General features: G+C 44.7%; 1 protein-coding gene across 1 annotated transcript; it reads right to left on the reverse strand.

Annotated features, from left to right (window-relative positions):
- Positions 1-3717: 3717 nt before the first annotated feature.
- On the reverse strand, positions 3718-6146 carry LOC101294534. Its single transcript, XM_004292997.1, has 3 exons — positions 5257-6146; positions 3950-5149; positions 3718-3838 (listed from the first exon to the last, which is right to left on the reverse strand). Exons 1-3 carry the CDS (start codon positions 6144-6146, stop codon positions 3718-3720), a joined length of 2211 nt encoding a protein of 736 aa, XP_004293045.1.
- Between the last annotated feature and the right edge of the window lie 8085 nt (positions 6147-14231).

Raw genomic sequence — 14231 nt, forward strand, 5'->3', positions numbered from 1 at the left:
TTGTTTGTGTTAAGTCCGCGTCGGTAAACATGAACTAGAATGGTAAGGAGTTATAGGTTGCATGCTAGGATGTCTTTGAAGTCCGCGTCGGTGAATTACATTCTAACATGTTCAAGTTCTTCCTTTGATCTATTTTGGATATGAAGTCCGCGTCGGTACATATCTATGAGAGGTTAGAAGGGTTTTAAGTAGTTAAGTCCGCGTCGGTAAATTACTTGAAACATGGAATTTGATTCGTTTCTCCATATGCATGATTTAGGTTGTTTGGGTTGAAATTACATAGCTACTTGATTATATGAATTTGATTTAGTGTTTTCTTGTGTGCAAAGAGATGATCACATGTATATAGTAGCTTAGGTTTTTGTTTCTTTTTAGTTTAGGATTTTCGTCACTCTTCTGTTCTCTGTTTTCTTTTATTTTATTTTCGTATCAAACGATCTCCGAATCCCCTGAAAATTTGTACAGTCGTTCCTCTGTGTGTCTAGTAGATCTCTGTAAATTTTCATATTTTTCTGAGTAGTTTAGGTTAGGTTTTCGACTGCTGTTCTATGGAACAGTAGCTACTTTTGTAAATTGTTTAAATGTTTTATTACTTGTTAATATTTGTTGTGTTTTTCTAACGCTTTGTTTTGCAAGGTACCCTCAATCCCCGGTCCTATACGATACCCTACTTACTCAATGCTACTAACGATAAAAAGGGTTTATTTGATGCAGGTTTTGCACCCGGCAGCCAAGGTTGTCACTTGGCTGCCTGTATTACTTGTTCGAGATGGGGTTTCCAACTATCAACGAGTTTCGAGCTCTCTACCGCCTCTCGTACTCAAAAAAAGCAGAATTGCGCTGGGTGTGTTTCCTTCGCCGCTCGGGATTACTTGCCTCCCGTTACGGATTTGCCTACATCTATTAACAACAACTGGCGCGCAAAGGTAGTGCTTGCCGGGGGTCGGTGGTAAAAGAATTGCCCCACATATATCGTGCCCAACCAGTTCAGGTATATCCGAGATCAGTCCTTCTCGTTATTAGAAATCGAGAAGAAACGGATTGGCCGGATATTTGCGGCCTGGCCCTCGGACGAAGATCGTAGCTCGTACAACTTAACCCGGTGGGGCGTGCTAGTTCACTGTGAACCCGGCCGAATGCCTGGTGAGGTTCCAGCTTAATGTCTCGATTATTGCTTATACTTGCATTTGTTCTTTGATTTCTCTACTAACTGTTGCGCTTGCTGGTAGCCAAGGTTCCCAGACGTAAGCTTCGCCCTTCACACCTTCGGACCTGGACTTGCTGCATGACCTCTTGGAGGTCGGAAAGACCGCTTCAAACACTGAAGTGAATGTGGCGGACTCTACCGCTCGGGTTTCAGAGACGCCCGTGCTTATGGAGATTTCCGACGAAGGGTACGGGAGGCCGTCTCATGACCCGGAGGAGCCCGGGAGGAGCAGTGACGTTGTCAACCTCAACTTGGGCTATAAGAAAAAGAAGAAACCCTCGTCCAAGAAGTCAAAGTCTCAACGGGACGACATTGTGACTTTGACCGACCTGAGCGTGACTGGGGCCTCTCCACCTCTAAAAAAGCAGAAATCAGTAGGTCCCTCAACCGGCGGACCCGTAAGCCTGGGCGCCCTCGCCCACGCTCTTCCCCAGATTCGAAAGACCCCCATTCGGCAAATACTGGACGAGTATGGATGTGCCGATGAGAAGTTCGTCTGCGACATGGTGGGTGATCTGAAGGGAATCAAGCTGGACCGGATTAGGGTGGGGTCTAACACTCCCCAGCAGAACCGACAATACGCCCAGGAGGCGATGTTGAAGGTAGCCGTCTCCCTACTTATTCCAACTTACTACCCGGGATGCTGTACTTACTCTTTTTTAACTCTTGTAGGCCTTCTTCGCCGTCTATGCCATTGATGCCAGCGAAGACTCCAACGAGATGAAGGAGCGCTTAGCTAACCTGAATGATCAAATCACCTACCTCCGGGCCGAGCAGAAGAGGGTGGAGAAAAGCTTGGAGGCCGAGAAGAAAGAGAAGCTCTCGCTGGCGGACAAGCTTGCCAAGCTCAACCTTCATACCCAAGACCTTGAAGGAAAAGCCGAGCGGGTGGCAGCTTTGGAGTGCGACATCGACGCGCTTCAGCGGGAGAACGCTATGCTAAAGGCTAAGCTGAAGGAAAAGGACGACCAGATTCTCGACCTGCAAGGCCAGATTCCCTCCCAGGGCGAGCTTGCCGTGGCGAAGTTTAAGGAATCGGACGAGCTCAAAGCCATGCTCAAAGCCGCCCGGGATAGTAGGATCACTGAGAAGTTTGGCGAATGGAGTCGCCTTGGGTATCTAGACAAGACGAAGATGACCGCCGATGTGATGCCAGGGAAAGGGAGACCAAGTCCAAGAAAGCTGTTGAAAAAGAGCTTCAGGAGACAGGCGAGCCGTCCGAGAAGGCCGCTGACAAGGGCGCCGAGGAGGACGACAATCAGGCCGAGTCGTTCGGGGACGAGGAAGAAGACGACCAAGGGGCATAAATTGTAATTTTACCCTTTTTTGCTTCTTTTTTTTGTTGTAAGACAATGGCCTCGTGCCCTACCCGGTGACTACATGTCCCGGTGTTTTTGTAAATTCCCATTGGTGGTACACGCCCGGCATGGCGAGTTTTAATATATTATGCCTCTAATTTTGTTACTTGCTTTTCTTGTGCTACATATTTGTATTAGGCCTATCCCGCTCGGTGTTATTGGGGACTGCAATAACTTTTACCTCTCGGTTTTACTTGCTCGACATTGTATTCAATTGATTTATGCCTCCATGTGGATTACCATCCTAATTAATTTTACTCAGGATTTAATTAACTTATGCCTCCTGGCGGGTTACCATCCCGATTGATTTTACTCGGGATTCAATTGACTTATGCCTGCATGTGGGTTACCATCCCGATTGATTTTACTCAGGATTTAATTGACTTATGCCTCCGATGGGTTACCATCCCGATTGATTTTACTTGGGATTCAATTGACTTATGCCTCCCAGTGGATTACCATCATTAGAGTTTGAATTTCATTTCCCCATTCTTATATATAAAGTCTTTCAAAATGAATGAAGGCATCCTCCGGGATTCATTATCCTCCCGGGGGCCGCAATACTTACAAATGTAAATTTTGAGGGTGGGTTTCGTTCCCATTTCACACTGGATAGAATCTCAGGTGCTCCGTATTCCAAGGGTGCCCGGTGACTATCCCATCCTGATCCCGGAGAAAGAATGTTGCTGGACCGACCTCTTCAACTATCTCGTACGGCCCTTCCCAGTTCGGATCCAGGGCTGCCGTCTTGGTCATGATTTTCTTCATTACCCAGTCCCCCAGTCCTAACATCCGGGTCCTGACTCTATTATTATAGTGGTGTGTAACTCGTTGCCTGTAGACTTGGTTGTGTAGGTCGGCTCATTCCCTTTTCTCCTCGATGAGGTCAATGTTCAAACGGAGACCCTCCTCATTGGTTGTGGCATCGAAATTTTCGACCCTTCCCGATGGTATTAACGTCTCGATTGGCAAAACAGCCTCCGTGCCAAAGGCCATGTTGAAAGGAGTTTCTCCCGTTCTTTCTGTTGCTATGGTTCTGATTACCCATAATACCTCCAGCAGCTTTTGTGCCCACAAGCCCTTTACGTCGTCTAACTTCTTTTTCAGGAGTTTTTTTATGATCTTATTAACTGCCTCCACCTGACCATTGGTCTACGGGTGCGCCACCGACGCGAAGACCATCTTGGTACCCATGCCCTTCGTGAATTCAATCATATGGTTATTATTGAATTGTGTGCCATTGTCAGTGACGATTGTCTCCTGGACCCCGAATCTGCAATAGATATTCTTCATCAGGAAATTCTTCACACACTCGATGGTTATCTTCCCTAAGGGCTCTGCCTCCACCTATTTCATGAAATAGTCAACAGCTACTATCACGTACTTGAACTGGCCCGGAGCCGTAGGCAGTATCCCAATGAGACCAAGGCCCCACTGTGCAAAAGGCCAGGGTGACAACAATATTGATAGGGCAATGGAAGGGGAATGTATCCCGTTGGCGTGCAAATGGCATTTACGGCATCTCGCCGACATCTTATCCGCCATGGCGCCCATGTTGGGCCAGAAGAACCCTGTGTGTAACGCTTTGTGTGCTAACGACCGGGATCGAGAATGATTCCCGCACACCCTTTCATGGATTTCTCCCATGATCACTTCTCCTTCTTCCTCTGTCACGCACCTGAGGTTTGAGAGATTGTAACCTATGCGGTATAACTTCCCGTTCATGAGGGTGTACCTAGCACATCTCGATTGCAACTTTCGTGCCTGCCGCCTGTCCTCCAGGCGTACCCCTGCCTTCATGAACTCGATTATGGGGTCCATCCACGTTGGCTCTCCGGGTCCCGCCTCGACCATGAATATCTCAGAGATTGTCTTACTGACACTAGGCTGCCTAAGCACCTCAATCCTTGCCTTCTTTCTGCCTTTCCCAGGCCCTTCGGTGGCTAGCCGGGCGAGGGCATCTGCATGACGGTTTGCTTTCCGGGGGATGTGAGAGAGAGAGGCCGATTTAAAACGTTGCATGAAGGCTTTTGATAATGTTTGGTAAGAGTGCAACTGAGGCTCCTTAGCTTCAAAGCTCCCGTTGACCTGATTTACAACCAACTGTGAATCACTAAATACTTCCACTCTTTCCACTCCGATGCCCCGGGCGAGTTGCAATCCCCCGATTAAAGTTTCGTACTCAGCCGCATTGTTTGATGCATTGAATTGGAATTCTAGGGCGTATTTATGTTTGAATTCATCGGGAGTCTCTAATATTATTCCCGTCCCGCTTTTATTTCTCATCACCGAGCCGTCCACATAAAGTCTCCAGAGTTGAGCCGGTGGCTTCTCGCTGTGCATCTCCTTATCCGCTCCGGGACCATTGTCCTCCCGGCTGGTCTCAGAGGACACTCCCACAACTTTCGTGGGAGCGGGCTCAGAGGACTCTCCTACAACTTTCAAGGGTGTGAGCTCTGATATAAAGTCAGCCGCTGCTTGGCCCTTGATTGCCACTCTCGGCTGGTAATGGATATCAAATTCCCCCAGCTCTATTGCCCATTTCACCAGCCTCCCACTGATTTCTGGCTTTTGCATAATTTGCCTGAGGGGGTGGTTAGTATAAAGGGTTATCGAGTGTGCTTGGAAATAGTGTCTGAGCTTTCTGCGGTTATAATAAGTGCCAAGGCCAACTTCTCTACATCCGGGTACCTGCTCTCGGCCGGTGTGAACCCCTTCCCGGCGTAAAATACAGCGTGCTCGACATCAGACTCTTTCCTTATCAAGACCGAGCTAACTGCTGACTGTGAAGCCGCGATATACAGGTAAAGCATCTCGCCTGGGATTGGGTTTGACAAAACCGGCGCGGACGTGAGGTATGCCTTTATCTGTATGAATGCTTCCTCCTGCTCGGGTCCCCATACTATCTCCTTACACCGTTGGTCTTTCAGCAACCGAAAGAAAGGGGCACACTTATCCGTGAGCCGTGACACAAATCTGGCAAGGGCAAAAATCTTCCCGGCCAATGAACTCACTTCGTTCCTCTCCTTGGGCCTTTCCATGTCCAATATGGCTTGGATCTTTTCCGGGTTGGCTTCAATCCCCCTCCTGCTAATTATATGTCCCAGGAATTTTCCTTTGACAACCCTGAAGATGCATTTCTGAGGGTTCAATCTCATCACGAATCTCATTATGACCTCGAAGACCTTCTCGAGATGCCCTATATGCTCCTCGGCCTTTAGACTTTTGACCAGCATGTCATCGACATATACCTCCATTATTTTCCTGAGGTACTCGGCGAACATGATATTCATCAGTCGCTGGTAAGTCGCTCCCGCATTCTTCAGTCTGAAAGGCATTACCTTATAGCAATAAAGGCCCCTATCGGTCGTGAAAGTTGTATGCTCCTCATCTCTTGGATCCATCCGGATCTGGTTATAGCCCGCATAGGCGTCCATGAAGCTTAACAATTCGAATCTAGACGTGGAATCCACCAGTTGGTCTATTCGTGGGAGCGGGAAGCTGTCATTTGGGCATGCCCTGTTGAGATTTGAGTAGTCTACACACATCCTCCACTGCCCTGTTGACTTTTTTGGAACCATGACCACATTGGCCAACCGCTGGGGGTATCTGACCTCCCGTATAAACTTTGTCTATCAACTTTTGCACTTCCCCCCTCATTGCTTCATACTTTTCTGGCTTAAACGTCCTTCTCTTTTGCCGCACGGGAGGGGATCCTTTCTTGATTCCTAGCTGGTGTGTTATGATTCCGCTAAATATCTCGGGCATGTCCCTATACGTCCAAGCGAATGCCCCACTATTTTTCTTTAAGAAGTTCATCAAGGCCGCTCGTACCCCTGGTGCCTGCCCCGTCCCGATGGTCACTTGCCTATCTGGGAACTCATCTGAGACTGATACCATTCTGTTTCTTCTGCCGACCCCGGACGCTCCTCATCCGAGTCGGTATCATCCCTTGGATCTACATAAGGATCCGAGGGGGATGCCATGGCCTGGCTCGCCAACAGAACCTCAGATCTTTTCCTTCCGTTGTCCATCGCATAACAACTCCTTGCTGCCGCTTGGTCTCCCTGGATCGTAATGACCCCGGTCAGGGTTGGGACCTTCATCATCAACATGTGGCCGGCAACAAAAGACTTCAGCTTCCATAACGCGGGCCTTCCCAAGATCTCGTTATAGGACGACTTGCAATCGACCACGATGAACTCGACTGTAGCCCGGGCAATTCCCTCTCGGCCTTCCATACTTACCCCAAAGCTGTCCGATCCTAGTGGATGGACCACATCACCCGAGAAGCTTATCAGCGGCTCATGGTCTTGCATCAACTTGTTACTTCCTCGACGCAGTCCTTTCCAGGCACTCCTGAACAAGACGTTGACCGTGGCTCCCGTGTCAACCAGGATCTTCTTTGTGATATAGTGGTCGAGTTGCAATGTTATTAGGAATAGGTCCTCGTCAAGGTTCTAAAAAACTGCCTAGGCGGCCGTCTGGGCACCTGGAGAAGGGTTGCCGTCCCGATTTTAGGTAAATCGACGAGTGTAGGCGGCCGGCCATTTTTTGGCCGCCTGGGCGGGCGCCTAGGCGGCTGGGTGGGCACCTGGGCGGCTGGGCGGGCGGTTGGGCGGGCAGCTAGGCGGCTGGGCGGCCAAAAAACTTTATTTTTTATTTTTTTATTTTTATTTTTTAAGTGAAAACCATGGATTCAAATGAAGAGGAAGAATAAATTATGGATTTTGAGTTTGATTCTGATACCGAAGACGTACTTGAAGGATGTGGAGAAGAAGAATAGGAGGAGTAGGCTTACAAGAATGTATTTTTAGTTATTTGAATTGTATTTGGACATTGTTGCCTAGTTGGTGAATTGTGTTTTTTATTTTTGGATTTTCTTTAGGATATTGTTGTTTAATTGCGTTTCTTACTTGTTTCAATGACATTATTGTTGAAATATTGAATTGTATTTCTTATTTTTCTAAGAACATTGTTGTTAGTACATTTTTAAGGACATATGCTATGTATTTTCATTATTTTCAGCGTTATATGTTGTTTTTTTCATTATTTTCAGACATTATAATACATATTTTAATTATATTCATATAATTATTTATTATTAAAAAATAAAATAAATACAAAAATATAAATCCGATTAATCCCTGTTTAATCCCCGATTAATCTTTTGGGCGCTGTCCGCCCGACTAGCGCCTAGCGTTTTTTAGAAACTTGGTCCTCGTGCAGCCTTATCCCCTCCTCTTCCTCTTCTAGGAAGGTAACGGACTTTCAACCGGCTGTTACTTGCTGATTACTGCTACTCCCAAAGGCCAAGATCTCCCGGCCATCCCTAGATCTCGTACACTGTTTTTTTGCCTTGTTGCTTCTATTATCTATACGGGACCCGCCATGGATGGTGTTGATTGTCCCGTATACCTCAATTGCCCCCACATGCCTCTGCCCGGGCACATACTGCTGCAGCTTTCCTTCTTGTATCCAGCGCTCTACTGCCTTTTTCAATTTTATGCAACTGTTAATGTTATGGCTTGCTTCCCCGTGATACCCACAAAATTTTCCGGTGTCTTCCTTGGTGAGTCGGGAGGGGGGGGGGGGAACTTTCGGGCAGAGGGAGGTGGGATGGCGGACTTATTCTCGTTCCATATGGCCTCGTAGGTGGCGTTGAGTGTCGAGAAGTGTTCCTGGCTTGCCGGTGCCATCCTCGTGTACCCGGTATCTTGGTAAGGCCCTTTTGTCTTTCCTTGTGTGTTATGCTGCTTCCCCGCCTTTCCCCAGCTTCTTTCCTTGTGCCTATTTCCAGCTGGGTGCAAGTTCGGCTCTTGCTCCCTAGTCCAGGCCCTTATCTCTTGGACCACTTGTACTGGCGATCCTCCTCCTTGCTCTCCGATCTTCCTCTTCCCGGCCAAGGTCCCTCCATATGTATCATGGTCTGCCTGCGCATGCCTGACCGCCATCTCCATAAGCTCATCGTAACCTTGCGGGAATTTGATTCTTACTGCATACATAAATTTTCCAAGGAGCAGTCCTTGAATGAATGCCTCCTCTGCAACCTTCTTGTCAAAGTTCCTGACTCTGGCCGTGGCACCTTGCCATCGATTCATGAAAGCTTTCAATCCCTCACTCATATCTTGCTTTACCTTGAACAATTGGGCGGCATTCTGCTCATCCGTTTGTAAAATGAATCTATTGACGAACTTGTCCGCCAGCTCTCGGAAACAATCGATCGAGTTTGATGGGAGCTCGTAGAACCAACTCAGTGCTTCCCCTACTAATGTTTCCTGGAACATATTGGAGCATATTGCATCCGAGTACCCTTTAGCGTTCGTGTGAGACTTGAAACTATCGAGGAAGAGATGGGGGTCTCGATCTCCATTGTAACTCAGTTTCAGTAGCTTGGCTGCACTCGGCCGGACGGACTGGACGATCGCTCTTGTGAACGGTCCCCCTTTCTTCAAAACTCGCGCGTGTTGGGTTACGCGTCCCCCTTCTCTCGGCGTCCGAGATTCGGTCAGCCAAACTCGCCACGCTATCCCTGATAGCTCTCAAGGTTTCTTCCATCTCTCCTTGCCTTCCAACTTGGACTTGCGGGATCGGCTCGGGTAAGGGCGGCGGTTCCTCATCCCGCATTTCATCCGGGAACAAGTTCGTTCCTATATGCACTGTCCTACGGTTCGTTCCCACAGGGGTGCCCGTCTGCTGAAACGTGGCCGCCCGATCCAATTCCCCAGCCCGGTCCAAAGCCTCCAGGTGCTCAACTCCCCGGGCTAGCGCTCTCATGAGCGTGGCGTTATCCCTTTCCAACCTGCGCTCCCTCCCGAAGGTTTCTACTCGATCGTGGGCACCTTGTTGCTCTAGCCGAGTGATTTGAGCCCTCATATCTTCCAACATCTCGGCTACCTCCTGAGGATTGAGATCCCGTGGCACATACTCTGGTGTTTCATCCCGATTGGTTCTCCCAGTAATTCTTGAACTTCCCCTTGCGGTTTCCGGGGTCCTTCCTAATATCACCTCCCTCTCTTAGTCTTGATGTTCGATTAACTCAGCCATCGAGTCACGTTGGTTTTTTGTAGTGATTCCAACAAACGGCGCCAAATGTTTCTGTACAATTCCGGACGGGTTCGCAGAAGCTTATAATATGCCAAGTGGATGGTCTGCTGCCTTCTTGCTGACCTGCAATAACAAAGGGGACCGGGAGCTTCCGGTCTTTCCTCCTCCGAAGCTTAAGTCAGTATATGGTGGTTGAATGTAATTATTGAGGATAGTTATGATACCTGACAAACTGGCGACTGGGCCATATTTATGGCCCAGAGTGGATTCTCTTCACCTGAAAACCGATGTGAGACAAGTGTCTTTGCTGTTACTTCACATTCGACTCCCTTATGGCTTCTGAATCCACCCCAGCCCAACACTGCCACCAGGGTCGGGCCCGGCCCCTGTTGTGGATACTTCGGGGCGGCCTCTGTTGTGGTGGAATGCCTGCTAGTTTACGGGCTTGGGAGGTTGTTTTATGCACAACCGACTACAGGTACTGCTTATGCTTATATTAGGAACAAGGATACAAGGGAACTGAAGGTTGGTCAAGAGGTATTTGCTGTGAGTCGCACATCAGAATTTCTAAGTAGGGGGTCTTCACTGGTTAGAGATGTTTCTGAAAATATCATTATGTTTTTATGCATAAAAGTGCATTATTTTCTATGTTGGTCTACTTGGCTTAATGAAATCAATATGAGGACTACATGTTGATAAACGGATATGCATTGCATTGATGCATTAGGATGATGTGTTCACTGGATAGGGTTTACATTAGGATTAGGATTATTTGATGTGTTTACTGAATTTTGGAATCCTTGTTCTATTTCTATCTTGAACGGAAGATAAACAAACTATTAATTCTAGGCTGGGGTAGGTCTTGGTTTCTTAATAAGTTATATATAAGGCATAACCATTGTATTTGGAGGCCATAAGCATACTGGAGGAGTCATTTGGTCCTAAAGATATACGGTATGACATAGTATCTTGCAATTTTATAGTTCAATAGCATATTACGTATCCAAAAGTTTGTTATGGTACTCTCAATGAATTTAAATATCAATACTCTCTTCCTCAATCAAACTAGAGTTTTGATGGGAAATACTTGAACTCTGTGACTATGTTTTGTATTAATGGAAGGAATGAATAGACAGATTCCTTCAGTTTTAAGATTCTTAATAGCTGTTCAAAAAGATTTAGGTCTAGCACCAGTGAAAGGCCATAGTGTTTCACTTTTCTGCTGTATAATCATTCCATTGTACGTTTAGCACGTTTGTACGTTTGGTATGCATGTCTATCACTATATTTGCAAAGATTTTATTTTCAAACGTTTCATAATTCTGATAAAAGCTTAGTGCTACTATAAGAATCATATTTTTGGTTAGCATTAAGGGATGCTTTACTCTTGTAATCTCTTAGGTTTTCTAACTGTGGAAGTTAACTTGTAGGTACTTACAGCTTGTGGGTTCTGTATTCTTTCTCACAGGTTTGTGGCTTTTTTTACTTTTCATAAATATATCTAGATATGTGTTCTTTGCATCATGCATGTTCTATTTCTTAACCTCTTTTTCAGGCCTCAACATTCTTACACGACTCATCTTGCTGTTGCTTTGGGGATTCACTTGGCTCATGGTAAAAGAGAGGAATAAGAATGTAGTTATATGTAGATTAAGATCAAAATGTATTCTTACGCTTCAAATGATTTTGTAATTGAAGTGGGTTACTAACATTCAATAAAGTGTTACTTTCTTTGTTCTATTCTTAATTTTGTTACATATGAAGTTCAATTCATAATCAAGCAACATAAGTGCTTATAACAAGCAATAAAATTGTGAAGTCCAATAGACAATCAAACAACATAAGTTTTATAACAAGCAATAATAATATGAAGTCCAATAGACAATCAAACGATATAAGTCATCATACCATACAACATAAAAGCCAAGTTAAACGAACTATCAGGCGACATAAGTGCCATATTAAACGACATATATGTATCGTTGGTTTTACATTGAGACGACATAGAGTCTAGTAATTTTCCAACTTTAATAACATCAGATGACATTAAATTGTCAACATGTGAATATATTTGTCGTTGTAGGTTCTGTAACTTGACGATTATTTGCAATGTATGGTTGTATCACACTACATCTAATTCGACAAATCATTCATTTTTTCTTCTTTCACTCGACATTTAAATGTTGTTGGATTTTTATTCAGATGAAATAAAGTTCAAAAACCTTCCAGACTTGTCAAATTTCAGACGACATAACATATGTCGTCTAATCAATACTCAGACGACAGTGGAGAACTGTCGTCTGATTGATGATCAGATGGCAGGGCCTCAGACGACATATAATTTTTCTTCATACGACAATGCTCAACTGTCGTCTGATGTTGTTTTTGGCATAGTGACTACTCTAATGCTATCAAAGAGTACTGCTCTAATGTCCAAAGTCATCGCAACTCTCTTAATATCGAGAATCTCTGTAAATAATATTATGTATTCTAAGAAGCACCAACTAACAAAGAGTACTGCTTTAATATTTTTGATTGTTTTGTACTCCCAGATTATGTACAAACTTGTTTTACATAAAATGATTAGTTTCCTAATAACAAGTAATTATTACTTCCTTGTGTATATGTGTTCTAGTGACATCAGAGCAAAAAGGATAAAACTATAATCTATATTATTATATATGGTGTACTAGTGTACTAAAATTAGTCATGTTTCAATACTTTGATCCATTGGGATCTTTCCGGTCTTAGTAAACCCTTATCATTGATTTTTGTAATACTCCTAGATATTTTTGTGAATGTTCGATTTTTAGTATAACTATCCAGTTGCAGTGACATTTGAGATACATTTCCATATTATGAGGCATCAAATTTAGTGAGCTTCACTATATATAGCTCATATATTGACACGACCCACCCCGAATTTCACCCTGAAACCCAGAGTAAGTCGTGCGGGGACCACCTCCAAGGAAAATTTACTGAAAAGATTAAGAAAATCTCCCTTGCAGATGGACAACCCTAACTCGAAAATTTCAAATTACACTCTCAATTTATCACTTCTGAACATCGCATAATATACAAAAATTCTAAAGTATTCAGAGCTACTAAACACAAGCGGAAGCAAGAAAACACGAGTAGGTTGAACAGGTAACCTACTGACGAAAACTGGCAGAAATGCGGGTGACTATGCCTCGTCTCCTACTAGATCCAACCTGAACTCTGCAGACTGGGCAATTTAAAACGAAGGGCCCAGGGGAAAACATTTAATAACGTTAGAGTGAGTGGACAAAAATAAAATAATAAATATAATATTTATGTTTCCCCAAATTAATTTCTAAGGAAAAATCGAATGCATGCCGCAAGCGATAAAACTTTTATCCCATAAAATATCGAGCCTCTCAGACTCTATAATATATGTATGTATTTACACTCGTCCATACTCCCTATATAAATTCATGGGTCTATATAGGGCTACTACGCTCGCGTCCAACGCTCACGTCACGTCTTAATGCGGTGCTACATTACGCCATCAAGGTGGACAGACGGGTGTATAAATATGTGTCCATACCCCCTATATGAATTAAACACTCAAATATGGCTACTACGCTTACGTCCAACGCTCACGTCACACCATAATGCGGCTATATGCTACGCCATTAAGGTGGACAGACACATATGGCTAGCTAGCATTTTCTATACATACTCTCTCATAAATACATATTTATATCCACCGAAAATCCCATTTTCGGTATCTCTCCAAGAGAAGTAAAAATCATCAAAAATTAAGATGACGTCAAAATACTCCACGACATTAATTATTCAATCGTGAACTTTAGCATGCATTTATTTAAAATAAACGTCCACTCACAAATTAGGCCTAAGCCTGATGTCGATCTGGGGTCTCATCTGCTCGAGCCTCCTCACGTCCTGTTCCAAATAAAATATTAATTTCCCAACCAATAATCTCATATTTAATCAAAATAGGCAAAATTACCCGAGAGCCATAAATACGCTCATCATTGCCTAACTTCGATGTTCTTACATCGGAACGATCCGAACTTAAATATCATACTCCACAGTCGTAAATATAACCTCCTCAAAATACGACTTAAATCCTACGGCCGGATTCTACATTAATTAACCGCCAAAAATACCAAACTTCGGAAAATCACAAACCTATCCAAATCTCATCCAAAAATTCCATAAATCACACCAATATACTCCTCTTAACATTCCACATTTAAAACCCTAAAAATCTCCTAACCGGCAGCGGCGGCCGGCAGCCGTTTTCCGGCGACCTGCAAATGCTACCAAATTTTAACAGAATCTTCCTCTCAATCTCCTCTACAACTTTCATGACTAACACAAACTCCAATTCTAAGCCTAACCATGTCGATCGAACACAAACAACCATAAATCCTTAAAACTTTCAATTATACAAACCACCCTAACGAGATCGAATTTAGCCGAAACCTTTTGAGGGATTACTCACCTAGATGAGGGCTACAAGTTGAGCCAAAAATCACGACCTATGGTGGCCGGAAGACGGAGCTCCGGCGAAGGGACAGTCGGCGGTTCCAGCGGCTTTTCTTCTCTTCGGCGGCACCACCGGCTCGGAC

The sequence above is a fragment of the Fragaria vesca genome, linkage group LG2, assembly GCF_000184155.1.
Source record: "Fragaria vesca subsp. vesca linkage group LG2, FraVesHawaii_1.0, whole genome shotgun sequence".
Lineage (NCBI taxonomy): Eukaryota > Viridiplantae > Streptophyta > Magnoliopsida > Rosales > Rosaceae > Fragaria > Fragaria vesca.

Excerpts from the sequence above, each read along its gene's own strand:
- LOC101294534 (XM_004292997.1), bottom strand. The coding sequence starts at position 6,146 with ATGGTTCCAAAAAAGTCAACAGGGCAGTGGAGGATGTGTGTAGACTAC. Across the intron at positions 5,150-5,256 it reads TTCACACCGGCCGAGAGCAG|GCAAATTATGCAAAAGCCAG; the intron begins GTACCCGGATGT and ends CCACCCCCTCAG. Across the intron at positions 3,839-3,949 it reads ACGGCTCCGGGCCAGTTCAA|ATTCGGGGTCCAGGAGACAA; the intron begins GTACGTGATAGT and ends TATCTATTGCAG.